Raw genomic sequence first — 16,947 nt, forward strand, 5'->3', positions numbered from 1 at the left:
CTTTAATATAAAATTATATGTTAGAAAGAAGGGCCCATTTGTACATGCATCAAATTTTTCTTATGGAAAACAGGAAAGTGTCAATACTTCAGTGCTTAAAAAAAAGTGAGAACAGTAAACCAGGGCTCTTTCTAGAGAAGCCTTCCAATTGTTCAACTATAATTGTTTCATCTGAGAAAACCAACTGGAATACAGGATGGCTCTTTCCCACAGCAATCTAAAACGACCTCTTTTCATGTACATATAGAAAATATATGTTAACCAATTTGGAAGAAAAGCAAAATCCTGGTTGTAGGATTCCTCAGATTTTTTTTTCAAGCTGCATTCAGTAAGAGCATGGGGGCTTCAGAGTCTCTCAGGCTGATCTTAGATCAATGATCCTTTTTGGGATCAGGCTGGAGGGCTGGCATTCCATGGGAAGGGTGTAAGGCACCTGCTGCTACAGCAGGGAATTAACAAATGAGGAACCATACTTTCCACCTAAAGGTTTCTTTAAACTTTGAATATTTGGATAACACAGACCAAGGCTGTACCTAGATTTTCCATTTCTGAAAGTCACACTTTAAGTTAAAAATTTCTGTTCTGCAAATCTCCATATGTTAAGATACTGTAGAGGGCTTCCCCGGTGGTGCGGTGGTTGAGAGTCCACCTGCCGATGCAGGGGACACGGGTTCGTGCACCGGTCCGGGAAGATCCCACATGCCGCGGAGCAGCTGGGCCCATGAGCCATGGCCGCTGAGCCTGCGCGTCCGGAGCCTGTGCTCCACAACGGGAGAGGCCACAACAGTGAGCGGCCCGCATACCACAAAACAAAACAAAACAAACAAACAAAAACAAAAAAGATACTGTAGAATTTATATCATGGTATCTTCCCAAAAGGAAGAGAAAAAACAGGTCTTCGTAGGGAGTCTCTTTTTTGTGTGTGTCTTAAATGTCAATGATCACAAAAACTTCTGGCTTCTCTTCATTATAGACCTGCATTGCTGAATATGTTATTGCCTTGACTTCAGTTCCCTGAAGTTGGGGTTAAAGAAAAAAACAGGAAGAAAAAGGACATCAAAATCAGAATCATTAACTCTAGCAACAATTGGCAGAAAGTCAAAATTCTAATATTGCTCTGAAAAACTCAGGCGAAACAATTAGTTATCAAATTAGTATAGTATTATCCACTGATCCAGTAAAAATGAGAGGCAAATATGTACAGCAGAAAAATCACTGAGTTAGGAGACAAAGCATACTATAGTCCTGGCTTTGTTTGCAACTGGATACAGAAGCTGTGTGACCTCTCTGGGCATCAGCTTTTTCATTTATCAGATGGGATGAATCCAAGAACACAAAGCTTCCCTACTGTTTGGGTCAGGGCTCCTTCTTAAGGCTTCTTCCATACAGTCGAACCTGGGCCCTGGAAACTCAGCCTAGTCCCTTCTCTGAATGGCAGTCAAATGCCTATTATCCAACGTCTCCGTTTAGACGTCTAATAGGTATCTCAAATATAACATACTCAAAAGAAAATGCCACTGTCATTTGTATTATAAAAATAATTTGTTTTCAATCCACATGCTCCCCCTCTACTGGCTTCTGTTCTTTTTATGCTTCTCTTCCCTGAGGCTCCCTCACCAGGCTTCATTTTATTGCACTGTGGTTGAAGAAATTCTATTGCAGCTACCAGAAGCAAACAGGATTTTCCAGTCACCTCCAACTAACTTAGGTCTCCTTGGCCTAGACACAGTGGTCAGCGAACTACAAATTGAAGGCCAAATCCGGCCTGCCACCTATTGTTGTACAGCCCCACGAACTAAGAATGGTTTTTACATTTCTAAATAGTAGTGGAGGAAATGTGTAAAAAAAGTTTTACTGGAACACATCCACATTCATTCATTAATGTGTTCTCCTTGGCTGTTTAGTGCTATACATAAGAGAAGAGTTGAATAGTTGCTCTTCCATCATTCTCTGCCCACAAAGCACAAAACATTAGGAAAAAAACTGCCTACCCCTATTCTAACAGATTTGACTCGTACAGAGCGAAGCCATATATGCTGGCAAATACTGAATCTGGAGAAGCACAAAAGGCAGAAGACACTTTAGAGAACATCTAGTCCAACACCTTCATTACAGGGGAGGACATCAAAACTCGATAAGGCAGGGCCTCCCTGGTGGCGCAGTGGTTAAGAGTCCGCCTGCCGATGCAGGGGATACGGGTTCGTGCCCCGGTCTGGGAGGATCCCATATGCCGCGGAGCGGCTGGGCCCGTGAGCCATGGCCGCTGGGCCTGCGCATCCGGAGCCTGTGCTCCGCAACGGGAGAGGCCACAACAGTGAGAGGCCCGCATACTGCAAAAAATAAAAATAAATAAAAATAAAAAATAAAAATAAAAACTCGATAAGGCAAAGGGATTTTTACACCCCACAACTCTGTAACAAACCTGACCCTATAACCCAAATGCTGATTCCTAATCCTCCAAATCAGGTGTGTGAAATCACAGTGTTTTAACATAATACGTCCCGACAGGTCGTATTAGTCTGAGAAAAAGTTAGGACTTTACACCAACTTATTAGAACTAGTTAACTGTCACATTTACCGACTTTATGGTAAGGTAGTATAAAATGTTTCTAATGGCTGGATTTAAAGACATACCTGAGGGTGCTTGGACAATGAGAATTCTTCTCCCCACCTTGAGAAGGAAAAGTGAAACATGATTAAGATTTCCAGGATTTAACATTTATTCTCTCTTTCCACATTTTAAAATAAGCCTTATAAATGTGGTTTAGATACTAGAAAGCCAAAAGAGTTGGAGGGGGAAGGGAGCTATAAATTTCAATTTGATTGTTAGCAGATACAGCTGTTGAGGGACTTATGTGTACAATAGCCATTTCAAGAAGGTTGATAGTTGCTCTTTAAAAAAAAAAGTGTCCTAGTATAATGTACATAGGTAGATTCTCAATAAACATTGTTTAATGAATATTGGTTCATAACAGAGTAGCATGTTCAAAATTTTCACTGTACTCAGGACTACAGAACTAATTAATAACTTCCACTGGAGAAAGCACGTCTGAACACCATAAAGGCAAAATACTAGATTCTGTAATACAGTCTGAACTTGGTTTGTATTTTATAACTTTTCAAAAAATGTCCATGGTGTGTACATGGAAGGCCCTAGAAAGGTACTGCCCTGGAACCTGGGATGAGCATCCTCTCTCCCTTCAACACTAATGTGGCTGAAGATCACAGTAGCAGAAGCAGTAGCAGTAGTAGAAAGAGCAAAGTTTTAAAATTCTGTTCAACTATTTATTAGCTAAGTACCTTTGGACAACCCTGTTTTCTTACCCATAAAAAAAGGGAGGAGGAGGAGATAAAAGCTCTCACTTTGGGCCTCCCTGGTGGCGCAGTGGTTGGGAGTCCGCCTGCCGATGCAGGGGATGCGGGTTCGTGCCCCAGTCTGGGAGGATCCCATGTGCCGTGGAGCGGCTGGGCCCGTGAGCCATGGCCGCTGGGCCTGCGCATCCGGAGCCTGCGCATCCGGAGCCTGTGCTCCGCAACGGGAGAGGCCACAACAGTGAGAGGCCCGCATACCGCAAAAAGAAAAAAAAAAAAAAAAAAAAAAAAAAAGCTCTCACTTTACAAAAAGAAACTAAAAAAATTCAACATAAAATAGAAAAGATAAGCTTTATATAAAAATAACCTAAAAGAGTTGCATAAGGGTTGGAGTGAGTCCTCACGTGGCTGAATAAGACCAGAGGAGGCAGCGAGTGATGGGAGGAAAGCGTAAGGCTCAAGATGGAAAATCATGAACCAGATGATATTGTCAAGGAGAACTTAATTGATATCATAACCAGAAAAATTAACCAAATTCCAAAACAGAAAGGAATCTGCTTGAAAATGGATCAACATATGTTGGACTTAATGCTGCCCTCTATGGCCTAATAGCAGATAGTCTTTTTCGACGAATCCTACATGTGACAAAGGCTCATATACCTGCTGGCTTACTAATGGCAGAGATCCCATTTTTGACGGTACACGTATCTTACAAAGATTTTGTAAGTTTACCTTTGAATACAGGTGATTTGCATTGTGAAACCTGTACCTTCACACAAGGTGGATTGGTTGGTCTTGTTTTTGGTGGTCTGTACCCTGTTTTCTTGGCTATCCCTGTGAATGGTGGCCTAGCAGCAAGATATAACTCAGCCCCGCTACCCGAGGAAGCAAACATCTTAAATTACTAGATTAGGATTTCTAAGCCTATCTTTAGAAAGATGTTATTTCCCATTTTGCTCCAGACTGGATTTGCAGCATACCTTGGCTCTAGAAAATATAAACTACTTATAAAGGCTTTTCAGTTACCTGAACCTGGCCTAGAAACCGTGATTGTTAAGAGTAAAAATAACCTACATCTAAGTATGAATAAACAGAGACTTGTTAAAACAAAAAAACACCTAAAAGATATCATTAAATGACTGAAGAAACTTGGAAAACATCAAATCCAATCAAAGTGCCGTAATCAAGTGTTTGCAAACTCTGGAAGGAAATGTATAACTTGTTAATAGAAGGAAATGGAGTCCAAGTGTGAGGATCTATAAGAAAGGATGCATCAGCATTTCTCATCACCAAGCTAAGCTTTATGCAAATATCTGTGCCATCTACCAGTGATATATTTTTTGTGCTAAAAATCAACAAATTGGGAATCCTGTTTACTAACACACATCAACTTTGTTCTGACAAGTTTCTGGTCCACCAAACCTGAGGTGAACCCTGGCTCCTAGGTATCTCAAGAAGCTTAACCTGCAAAGCCCTACTGGGATGCAACTGGTCTTCTGACTTAACACGTCTATTTGTCTTCCTGCCCACTGAGTTCACTGAAGAATAACTTAACATCTTTCATGACCTGCTACTTAAAAGGTTTTCAAAACTTACCCAATTGACCGTAATTTGAAATTTCTTTGATCAATATTAAGTACTTTTACTTCCTAAAGAAGAAAAAAAATTTTCTTTTAATTTTAATATATGCTCATAACAGACCAGCTATTACAACATGTCTAGGTTATCATCTTTTCAAGATAATAGCATAAAACTTCTCTGAAGCAAAGAAAACTAAAATGTTAACTAAAACAGAACAACAAACTATATATTTCAAGGAAATACAGTTTTTTCTTACATATTCAAGGGACATATTCTTGAAAATGTACAATCTAAAAATATGAGTCAAAAGAATTTTTCTGTAAGATACGTAGAGGAGGATGACCTAGGATTTCAATCACTCTGGGTTTTTTTCAGCTTTATTTATTTAGAGTTGACAAAACTCTCAGCCTATTTTTATATAATATTGTGGGACGAATGACCCAGTTCTGTAGGACGAATGACCCAGTTGGAAGAATATATGTAGTGGAGCTGGTAAGGGAGAGAATGGAGGAATTACGGAAGCAAGGAAGGCCATGTGTGTTAGATAACAATGAGGTTGGAGAGGTGTTCCCTCTGGAGGTTGATGACAACAAGTAAACTCCATTTGGCTTTTCCTTTTTCACATTAAGGAAAACTAAAAGCATCAATTTTTAAACTTAGGCCAACATGGCAGAACTGCCAAATTACAAATGGGACAAAAGGAACATATGGATGGACATAAATACAGCTCAAACTTGGGAGACATAAAATGTAGAGAGACAGTGGAGACAACGGAGACAACAGGTGCATTCTTGTCACACAATCCTGATGAGTGACAAGTATATAATAAGAGATCTAAACACAAAATGCACATACATAAGCAAACTCGGGTTATTCAAGAAGAGCCTATGGTTATTATAATTTCTGCAAATCATCATCTGTATGGCTTGGTTTTGCATCACATGTTCTATTTTAAATCACTAGTCTTATTATAAAATATGGGTAAGAACCCATTTGCTCAGTAAAAAAGAAAAACTTTTGCTTACCCGGGCTATGAAGAATTCATCAGCACTGAATTTATAAAGCCATTCATCCAAAAAGTGAAACAGAAGAGACTGTAAGTCATCTCCTACACAGGATCAAAAAGAACCATGACAGTATCATGTTTAATAACTCTTGTCTCTAAAAAACTGGTTTGGGCTTCCCTGGTGGCGCAGTGGTTGAGAGTCCGCCTGCCGATGCAGGGGACACTGGTTCATGCCCCGGTCTGGGAAGATCCCACATGCCGCGGAGCGGCTGGGCCCGTGAGCCATGGCCGCTGAGCCTGAGCGTCCGGAGCCTGTGCTCCGCAACGGGAGAGGCCACAACAGGGAGAGGCCCATGTACCGCAAAAAAATAAAAATAAAAAATAAAATAAATAAATAAATAAATAAATAAATAAAAATAAAAAACTGGTTTGAATTTAACAGTGCAAAAAATTTCTTAGGCTAGTTGAAAGAACAAGCTCATAATCAATTTTGTTGTTCTTACTGTGAGCATCTACTGAATTTATGTAAAATACTGAACATCTATAACAATTTCTTCCTTGTGAATAAATTGGTTACCTTGGGTTTCTACTTCTGTTGCTTGGAGGGGCTCCACTGTCCCAGTATCTGTCATATAACCAAACATGGCCATTGCACATTGCTCAAATGCTTCCTCCAGAGTATCTCCCCATGCGTGTAACCTAAAGAAATACATTCATGCCCTGTGTAATATAATCCACTGCAAATCAGAAACTTGTCAGGAAAGTCAAAATAAAATTAACATGATAAATACAAAACCAAAGGTCTCAATCAGTTTAATAACACTGAAACCAGGTGCTTTTAAACCATCATTTGCATGTCCTAAAGGAACCAAAAGAGGAGGAGAAAAATGAAAAACTCGGGACATCAAGATTAAAACATCAGCCTTCCTATGTTAAGCACATGATTGCAAAGGCATAAACTCCAGCTATACTCACTGGACATCAGCTGTATGATCCAAATCTGAGGGAGAGAGGAAAAAACACTTATAAGTAACTAAACTTGACTTGCAAATCACAAGAAAATAACTCTAGATCATTACTAAGAACATCATCCTTGAAGAGCAAGAAAATGTGGGCTGGCCACACACCTTTCACTAACCATTTACACAAAAGTTGATGGCTCTGTTAAGGGTTATTATTTATTTTTTTAAATTTCTTCTAAGCATTCAGTTATTATTCTGTTAATATTAAATGAACAAATATTAAATAAAAGAATTAATAGTTCCATAATATTAGCATATTGATGCTAAAGGGTTTTTTTGGGTTTTTTTGTGTGTTTTTTTGTGGTACGCAGTCCTCTCACCGTTGTGGCCTCTCCCGTTGCGGAGCACAGGCTCCCGACGCGCAGGCCCAGCGGCCATGGCTCACGGGCCCAGCCGCTCCGCAGCATGTGGGATCCTCCCGGATGGGGGCATGAACCCGTGTCCCCTGCATCGGGAGGCGGACTCCCAACCACTGCGCCACCAGGGAAGCCCCTAAAGGGTTATTTTTTTTAAAGCCAAGATTTATATTTAAATAAATGACAATTTCTGGAAGGCATCATGGCCACGGTCTTCTAGGTGATCTAAAAAGTGTCTAATACATCATAGTTTTTCAATAAACAAATGCCATTCTCTGCCATTAGTTACTTTTCCTCAACAAAACAAATCAGTATCTTTTCTAAATATCTACTTGTGTGAATGACCAGAATTCTAGAAACTACATCATCAAAGATATAAAATTCCAGATTTCATTTCACCTTTTCATGAAGAGCTAGCCAAATCCCAGACAAAGCAGTTTTTTATTTTTAACAAGAGCCAAGTTTTATATTTGTTGATTTCTTTCATTTGAAGGACTCCTCAATGATATCCTTGACCAATAAAACAGTTTTGGAAAGTAAACTCTACAATATGTATTATGAGCTTTTTCCTGATATTCTCACAGCAACACCAGGAAATAACAACTGCTACTACAGCAAGTTCCCATTGGATCTGTTATCTCAAGATTTCAGAGTCAGAACTTCCCTGGTGGTCCACTGGTTAAGAATCTGCCTTCCAAGGCAAGGGATGTGAGTTCGATCCCTGGTCAGGGAACTAAGATCCCACATGCCACAGGGCAACTAAGCCCACACGCCACAACTAGAGAAGCCCGAGTGCCACAAAGAAGACCCAGTGCAGCCAAAATAAAAAAAATTAATTAAAAAAAATGATTTTAGAGTCTATCCTTCACTCTTACCTGACTTCCATCAATTCTTCCTGCTTAGAATCATAGAATATTCAGGCTACAACAAAGTCTTAGAGTTCATTTAACAGAATTCCTTCAATTACAAGAAGAAACGGGAAATCCAGAGAGATTGTGCGACTTGTTTAGGACTACACTGCTGATTATAGAGTTGGGACTAGAATTGAGATTTTCTAACTCCCGGTTTAGTGCCGTTTACATAATACATCTTGTTCTGGTAACACTCAAGGTTTAAGCTCATCTCTAATTTACTCAGAATATTACTGAGGACTCAATACATTTTAGGCATTAAGGGGCTCAATGACCAGCAGAGATGACAAACAAGTTAAAAGAAAATAACAGGTATTAACCCTAGAGAAATGAAAGTATGTGGCCACAAAAGGACATAGAAGGTTCACAGCAATTTTATTCCCCCAAATTAAAAACCCCATATCCATCAAGAGAAAGGATAAACAAACTGAGGAATACAATGCCACACTACTCAGCAATAAAGAAGCATGAACTACTGATACAATGCATTAACAAGAGTCAGGGAGCTCACCTCTTTCCCCTGCTGTCAGTAGTTACTGAATAAAATCCATTCACCACTTTAAAGTCTAGCTGTGTTTGATACTGAGTGAAGAAGCCAGACAGAAAAGAATCTATACTGTGTGATTCCACTTATACAAAACTCTAAAACAAAAGTAAACTGTGGTGATAGAAATCAGAGCAGTGCTTGCCTCAAGGTAAGGGGCTAGGGGGCTAACCGGAAAGGAGCAAAGGGAACTTTCTAGGGTTATAGAAATGTTCTAGAGCTTGACTCGAGTACTGGTTACACAGATGTCATCTGTTTATCAAAACTCATTGGACTTTATACTTAAGATGTGAGCACTTTTATAATATGTAAATTGTACCTCAATTTTTTAAAAGACGGTTTAAAGAGACAATGACAGATAGCTATAGGGCAGTGGTTCTCAAATTTTTTGGTCTCAGGAACCCTTTATTCTCTTAAAAATTACTGAGGACCCAAAGAGCTTTTGTTTATATGGGTTGTATCTGGCAATATTAACCTAGAAATTTTAACTGAAAAAAAATTTAAGTATGTATTAATTCACTTAAAAATAATAAGCCCAGGGACTTCCCCGGTGGTGCAGTGGTTAACATTCCACCTGCCAATGCACGCCACAACTACTGAAGCCCGCGCGCCCTAGAACCCCACGCACCACAACTACTGAGCCCACGTGCCGCAACTACTGAAGCCCGAGTGCTATAGGGCCCACGTGCTGCAACTACTGAAGCCCGCGCGCCTAGAGCCCAAGGTCTGCAACAAGAGGAGCCACTGCAATGAGAAGCCCGCGCGCTGCAACAAAGAACAGCCCCCTCTTGCCGCAACTAGAGAAAGCCCCAGAGCAGCAACGAAGACCCAACACAGCCAAAAACAATAAATAAATAAATAAATACAAATAATAAGCCCATTTTATTTAACATAAATTATATATTTTTATGAAAAATGACTACATTTTCAAAAAATGTAGTGAGAAGAGTGGCGCTGTTTAGCATTTCTGCAAGTATTTTTAATGTCTGGCTTTTCAGTGTGCTGCAATCTCACAGATATGCAGGAGGAAAAAAGAGTATTTTAAGAGCTTAAAAAAAAATGTGGACTTCCCTGGTGACACAGTGGTTAAGAATCCGCCTGCCAATCCAGAGGACATGGGTTCGAGCCCTAGTCCAGGAAGATCCCACATGCCGTGGAGCAACTAAGCCCGTGCGCCACAACTACTGAGCCTGCTCTCTAGAGTCCACGAGCCACAACTACTGAAGCCCATGTGCCTAGAGCCCATGCTCCACGGCAAGAGAAGCCACCGCAATGAGAAATCTGCGCACCACAACAAGGAAGAGCCTCCACTCGCCGCAACTAGAGAAAGCCTGCCCGAGCAATGAAGACCCAATGCAGCCAAAAATAAATACATAAATAAATTTATTTTTAAAAAATGCATATGGGCAGCACAGCCGGAGTGAGGAAAAAAAATTGTATATAGTCTTCCTTCACCAAAACTAGAAACTGGTGGTTTTTTAAAGGTTAGTTGCAATGCAGAATCTGAGGCTTTAACAATGAATTTTTCGAACTCTGTAACATTAAAATCCATTGCTCTATCTTGTGCTTAGAACAGATCTTATCTATGCCTGACTGTGTAATATCAAGCATTGGTTTTTGGGAAAATATCAGTTCATCGATGTTGACATATTATATAGAATTTTAAAAAATCTATTTGTTAATATCACCTCCAATCTCATCAGAAAAGTCTTTAAGCACTGGGAAACCGTGAAACTCATGATGGCAGATACAAGTTTTCCAAAATTCTGATTTCACTTGAAAGCTTGAATTTTATCATTATATAATATACATTATCAATATACCAACAAATATTGTTATTTTCCTTGATGTGACAGATTACTTTATTTTCAAGAAGATATTGGAAATACCCAAGTCTGAATAACAATAGTATGTCTTTCAGTCATTCTTTTGAGAAAAAATAGTGTTCCGAGAAAAAAGGCATCTCACAACTCAATCACAGAAGTTCTTTTCCTTAAGGTAAGCATCAATACTTTGAGAAGCAGCAGAAACACTATGCATACTTCCCATTTTGTTACATAGAATACTAAAAAGGCGTGTTCTCAATGGTTAGTATTTAATAAAATTAACAGTTCTTGCCAAGTCATCAAGGACATTTTTAAGTAAAACGGACTTTTTCTTTTTTTAACTATAAGTACACAGTGGTAAATAGTACAGTGACTACCAATACAGTTTGGTGCCACTGCCTCAATTTGCGCCAAGGGGCCAGGACTTGTACCTATTACTGCTTCTGCACCACCAGTGCAAATATCAACACAGTGAAAAGAGCAAGTAACATCTAGTATTATTAAGAAAGTAGTTTTTTTTTTTTCTTTTTTTTTTTTTGTGGTACACGGGCCTCTCTCTGTTGGGGCCTCTCCCGTTGCGGAGCACAGGCTCCGGACGCGCAGGCTCATCGGCCATGGCTCACGGGCCTAGCCACTCCGCGGCATGTGGGATCCTCCCGGACCGGGGCACGAACCCGTGTCCCCTGCATCGGTAGGCGGACTCTTAACCACTGTGCCACCAGGGAATCCCAAGAAAGTAGTTTTAACTTCACAGATCCTTTGAAAAAGTCTGGGGAAGCCTAGGGTTCTAGAGACCACCCACTTTGAAAATTCTATTATAGGAGAGCATAAGAGATAAACTAAGCTAGACTAAGAGGTTCAGGTAAGAATTCCCAAAGGAAACAAGACCTAACACTTTATGTGCCAAGAGACTAAGGATGATCTTTATCTATCTGCTCACTCATTTATTCCTAGTTTCCTGCTCAGTGTCTGATACACAACAGGTGCTCAATAATGTTGCTGAATGAATAAATGAGATGACAACTGAGCTGAGTCTTAAAGGAAAAACAGGGCTACAGGGAGAGCTTGGGGTAGATCTGGGGGTAGTCAGTGGCAAGAAATGAAGCTGGAAGAAAACACAGACTAATCTCACATTACATCAATGCCAAGATTCTGTACAAAATGTAGGCAAGTAGAATCCAGAATGACCAAGTGGGATTTATCCCTGGAATGCAAAGATTCAATTCTTAGGAAACAGATTACATCATCTCCATAGATGTAATCATGAGGCATAACATAAAAATGGGTTTTTTTTCAGTTTTTTGCCTCATTGCGTAGCTTGTGGGATCTTAGTTCCCTGGAAAGGGATTGAACCCCAGCCCGGCAATGAAAGTACCAAGTCCTAACCACTGGACAGCCAGAGAATTCCCAAACAAAATGTTAACAGGATTTTTGAGCAAACGGTCTTTTCTCAACTATTTCTCAAAAATACACTATTGTTTATTTTTTCTCTCATTCTTTTTTTTTGTTTTTAATAAATTTATTAATTTTTTTGGCTGTGTTGGGTGTTTGTTGCTGCATGTGGGCTTTCTCTAGTTTTGGCGAGTGGGGGCTACTCTTCATTGCAGTGCGTGGGCTTCTCATTGCGGTGGCTTCTCTTGTTGCAGAGCATGGGCTCTAGGCATGCGGGCTTCACTAGCTGTGGCACATGCAGTCAGTAGGTGTGGCTCGCAGCCTCAGTAGTTGCGGTGCATGGGCACAGTAGTTGCGGTGCATGGGCTTAGTTGCTCCACGGCATGTGGAATCTTCCTGGACCAGGGCTCGAACCCATGTCCCCTGCATTGGCAGGCAGATTCTTAATCACTGCACCACCAGGGAAGCCCTTTTCTCTCATTCTTAATTGCTGCTTTTCACTGAATGCTTTTGTGGTATAATGAAAATATATACTTGGTCTTTGTCTCTGGTTCCTAGAACAGAGCTCTTAAAATCCTGGGAATTTTCTGAGTGACAGGAGTGTCACTCAGTGTTATTCATAAAGAGCCCCTTCTGACCACACTTGAGTCTATGCTAATAAGGTGACTCAGGGTTGGGCCCCTAAGTAGCCTCAGGATGGAGAGAAGATGAAACAAATGATTAAAAGGGGAGAGGGGATACCAACAGTAATTCTTACGGATCTTCACAAGCTGATTTTTATCTACATATGGAGAAAAAAATAAAAACAATAAGAATGGCAGGAAAGGAGCAAGTACTGAGAGGGAGATTGTCCTAGAAGATATTAAAAGATACAATAAAGTCTCAATAATTTAAAATGTGGCACTGGCACATAAAAAGAGAGCTGAAACAAAGGAATAGAATAGTAAGTCCAGCTATAGACCTATATATAGTTAGAGGACTTCTGTATACGATAAAGATGTCATATTTCAATCACAAGGGAAAAGACAGACTGTTGATAAATGATTTTATAGCATCTGGAAAATAATTATCAGATATTGATACTTAATTTCCACCTTACCCTAATCCTAAGGTATTCAAAATTTAAATATATATATATATATATATGTTTTTGTTTTTGTTTTTGTTTTTTGCAGTACGCTGGCCTCTCACTGTTGTGGCCTCTCCCGTTGCGGAGCACAAGCTCCGGACGCGCAGGCTCAGCAGCCATGGCTCACGGGCCTAGTCGCTCCGCGGCATGTGGGATCTTCCCGGACCGGGGCACGAATCCGTGTCCCCTGCATCGGCAGGCGGACTCTCAACCACTGCGCCACCAGGGAAGCCCTAAATATATATTTTTAAAAAACCATAAATACTAGAAACATGAACAATCTATAACTATTAGCAAAAATACGGTTCTCACAAATATGAGCCAAAAAAAAGCCAAACACAAAAGGAATACATACTACACGATTCCATTCAGATTATGTACAAAAACATGCAAAGCTCATGTATGGTATTAGAAGTCAGGCTAATGGGAAAAATAGGGAGAGAGAAGAAAGGAGCATGAGAGGGTCTTCAGGGATGCTGTAACATTCTGTTTTTTGATCTGGTTACTCATTATACAGGTGTATCCAGTTTGCAAGATTTCATTTGTAACATGTGCACTCTTCTATATGTATCTTATACTAAAATAAAAGTTTTATTTTGGGGAATTCCATGGCAGTCCAGTGGTTAGGACTCTGTGCTCTCACTGCCGAGGGCTCAGGTTCAATCCCTGAGCAGGGAACTAAAATCCCACATCCCACAAGCCATGTGGTATGGCCTAAGAAAAAAAAAAGTTTTATTTTCAAATGTACTAGAAGAAAACTTGGGAGAATTAATTGACAGTCCCAGAGCGAGCAATGCCTTCTTAAGTATGATATCCCAGTAGCCATAAAAAGGGTTAACAAATTTCACTACATAAAAATAAACTTCTGCACAGTAAAGACCAACAATCCAATAGAAAAAATGGGTTAAAAATATGAATATACACATTCCAGAAGGCAAATACAAATAACTCCAAACATACTAAAATATGTTCAGCCTCACTGATAAGTAAAATGCAATTAGTATAAGATACTTAACAGATTGGAAAAGATCAAAAAGTGTGGTAACACAGTAAATTGGTAAAAGTGTGAGAAAAGAGGCATAGTCGCGACTTCCCTGGCGGTCCAGTGGTTAAGACTCTGCGCTTCCAATGCAGGGGGCACGGGTTCACTCCCTGGTCGGGGAACTAAGACCCCACCTGCCACGCAGCACAGTGTAGCCAAAAAATAAATAAACTTTAAGAAGTAAAAATAAATTAAAAAATGAATTAAAAAAAAAGAATTCAGGCTTCTTAAAAAAAAAGGAAAGAAAAAAGGCACACACACAATGCTAGCAAGGGTATAAACTGGCACAACCTCAATGGAGAGCAATTTGGCAATAATTGTTGAAGTTTAAAATGCAGATATCAAAAAGAATATCTATATATGTATCACTGGATCACTTGGCTGTACAGCAGAAATTAACACAACATTGTACACCAACTACACTTCAATTTTAAAAAATATTGATAAAATGCAGATACCCTTTGAAAAAGCAATGTAACTTTTGGAAATTTATTCTACAGATACACGTGCACATGTGCCAAACAACGGATGCACAGGTATATCCACTGCTGCATTATTTTTATTGGCAAACGAGTATAAGTATAAATGTCCATCAACTAGAAACTGGTTAAGTAAATTAAGTAAACATACACCTTTGCATGTACACATAAGAAAAGGTTAAGGATGGTCGATCTGGATAACAAGACTAAGGGGCTGGGGATCAGGGCTGAAAGAAAGACTTTTCGTGCATACCTGTTGCATTTTTTGAATTCTATATCATATATATGACCTATTAAAAGTAATTTTTAAAAATTTAAGTGAGAGTTGGTACAGCCAGTATGGAGGTTCCTTAAAAAACTACAAATAGAACTACCATATGACCCAGCAATCCCACCACTGGGCATATACCCTGAGAAAACCATAATTCAAAAAGAGTCATGTACCAAAATGTTCATTGCAGCTCTATTCACAATAGCCCGGAGATGGAAACCACCTAAGTGTCCATCATCGGATGAATGGATAAAAGAAGATGTGGCACATATATACAATGGAATATTACTCAGCCATAAAAAGAAACAAAATTGAGCTATTTGTAATGAGGTGGATCGACCTAGAGTCTGTCATACAGAGTGAAGTAAGTCAGAAAGAGAAAGACATATACCGTATGCTAACACATATATATGGAATTTAAGGGGAAAAAATGTCACGAAGAACCTAGGGTTAAAACAGGAATAAAGACACAGACCTACTTGAGAATGGACTTGAGGATATGCGGAGGGGGAAAGGTAAGCTGTGACAAAGCCAGAGAGAGGCATGGACATATATACACTACCAAACGTAAGGTAGATAGCTAGTGGGAAGCAGCCGCATAGCACAGGGAGATCAGCTCGGTGTTTTGTAACCGATTGGAGGGGTGGGAGGGAGGGAGACGCAAGAGGGAAGGGATATGGGAACAGATGTATATGTATAACTGATTCACTGTTATAAAGCAGAAATTAATACACCATTGTGAAGCAATTCTACTCCAATAAAGTTGTAAAAAAAAAAATTAAGTGAGAGAAAGTGAGCTAGGGAGATATGCAGGGTCCAGAAAGTACAGAGCCTAGTATGCTATGGTAAATAGTTGGACTCTATACAGAGGACAATGGGAAATCAATGAAAGAACTTTAAGAAAGGAAATAAGAGCCAGATTTGTGCTCCCCAAACCACATCCACCTTTAGGGACGGCAGCTTAACTTTTATGTAGAACTTCAGAGTCTGCACTATACTTTCACATTTATTATTATCTCATTTATCCCTCACATGAAGGAACTGAGTGCAAAGAGGTTATGTGATTTTTTTGCCTAAAGTCACTAAGCTAAAAATGACAAAACCAGGTCTTTTTGCTAACAACACGATACAGGTAAAACACCAATTTAGAAGTCCCCTACTCAGAGCTTTCCGAGTCCTCTATCCTAGGCACACTCTAACTATCCCACAGTTGGAGGGAGATACTTGGGGGCGACAACCCCTCAAACGCTTGAAAATACGTTACCTTCAGAATTAATACAGAAGTAAAATTCCCACAAGACAAATGTAATTAGGCATATGCAGAAAAAGTTCAAAAGGCTGTAAATGTGGGAGCCCGGGTTTCCCGACTCTCAGACAGGCGGCTTTAGCCTTCAGCGTTCCCCAGAGAAGTACAGAAAAGCCTACAATAAAGGGCAAAAGGGGAATGCCTGAGCCACCCTATGGGGCAAAGTGGAAGAGGAAGCCGGCAGCCCCCGGCAAGGAGAGAAGTGAGCCACCTACTCACACTCGTACTTCCGAATGACTGGAGGATACTTGGCCTTGATCGCCTTCTGCTCCTCAGTCAAATTGTAGTCTCTAAGATCTTCCGCTTCCAGCGCCATGATTGCGGCTTGGGCCCCAAACTCAACTTCCGCCCTTCATCAGCCGGACTTCGGCCCGGACTTACAACTTCCGCCCTAGACTCCGCCCCTTGACACACACCCTTAAAGGGCCAGGACTCCATTCTCGACGACTTACTTAATCCCCTAAGACTTCCGTCCTAGGTCCCGCCGCTTGGAGGAGATCTTTAAAAGTCCAAGGCCTCATTTTCTGGGCTTGCTTCACCAATAGTTCTTTCTAAGAACTAAGGGAACAAATAAATTGGAGGACCTAGGAGCAAGGGACACTTGAATTAGACACCTCGAGGTCTGACAGAAGCCTTTTCTTGCAGCCTCACCCCCAGAGTTGACAACTAGACCCGAAAACATCTTAGACTCCTCATCTAAAGTCCTACTTTAAAGTGATCGCTAGCTTAACACCCTTCAAGAAAATGGCTGCACCCAGGAGCGTGCGCAC

At 40.3% G+C, this 16,947-nt stretch overlaps 1 protein-coding gene and 1 pseudogene across 2 annotated transcripts; one reads left to right on the forward strand and one right to left on the reverse strand.

The window, feature by feature from the left end:
- Nucleotides 1-838: 838 nt before the first annotated feature.
- Nucleotides 839-16,920, reverse strand: ZBTB8OS (zinc finger and BTB domain containing 8 opposite strand). Of its 2 annotated transcripts, none has more exons than XM_060089408.1 (7): nt 16,630-16,920; nt 6,875-6,899; nt 6,477-6,598; nt 5,919-6,001; nt 4,909-4,961; nt 2,635-2,671; nt 839-1,014 (listed from the first exon to the last, which is right to left on the reverse strand). In XM_060089408.1, exons 3-7 carry the CDS (start codon nt 6,547-6,549, stop codon nt 928-930), a joined length of 333 nt encoding a protein of 110 aa, XP_059945391.1. In that variant the 5' UTR covers nt 6,550-6,598; nt 6,875-6,899; nt 16,630-16,920; the 3' UTR covers nt 839-927. The 2 variants fall into 2 exon arrangements, with proteins under 2 accessions (XP_059945391.1, XP_059945390.1); XM_060089407.1 differs by lacking the exon at nt 16,630-16,920 and adding an exon at nt 16,397-16,616.
- LOC132483442 (transmembrane protein 126A-like) lies at nt 3,775-4,451 on the forward strand (annotated as a pseudogene).
- Nucleotides 16,921-16,947: the final 27 nt, after the last annotated feature.

Source organism: Mesoplodon densirostris, chromosome 2, assembly GCF_025265405.1.
Source record: "Mesoplodon densirostris isolate mMesDen1 chromosome 2, mMesDen1 primary haplotype, whole genome shotgun sequence".
Classification (NCBI taxonomy): Eukaryota; Metazoa; Chordata; class Mammalia; order Artiodactyla; family Ziphiidae; genus Mesoplodon; species Mesoplodon densirostris.

Bases quoted from the DNA above. Each gene is read 5' to 3' on its own strand.
- ZBTB8OS (XM_060089407.1), bottom strand. From the start codon at position 16,493: ATGGCGCTGGAAGCGGAAGATCTTAGAGACTACAATTTGACTGAGGAG. The intron at 2,672-4,908 runs GTAAGTTTTGAA...TTCCTTCTCAAG, and splicing joins TTCAAATTACGGTCAATTGG to GTGGGGAGAAGAATTCTCAT. The intron at 1,015-2,634 runs GTATGTCTTTAA...CCCCAACTTCAG, and splicing joins CATTGTCCAAGCACCCTCAG to GGAACTGAAGTCAAGGCAAT.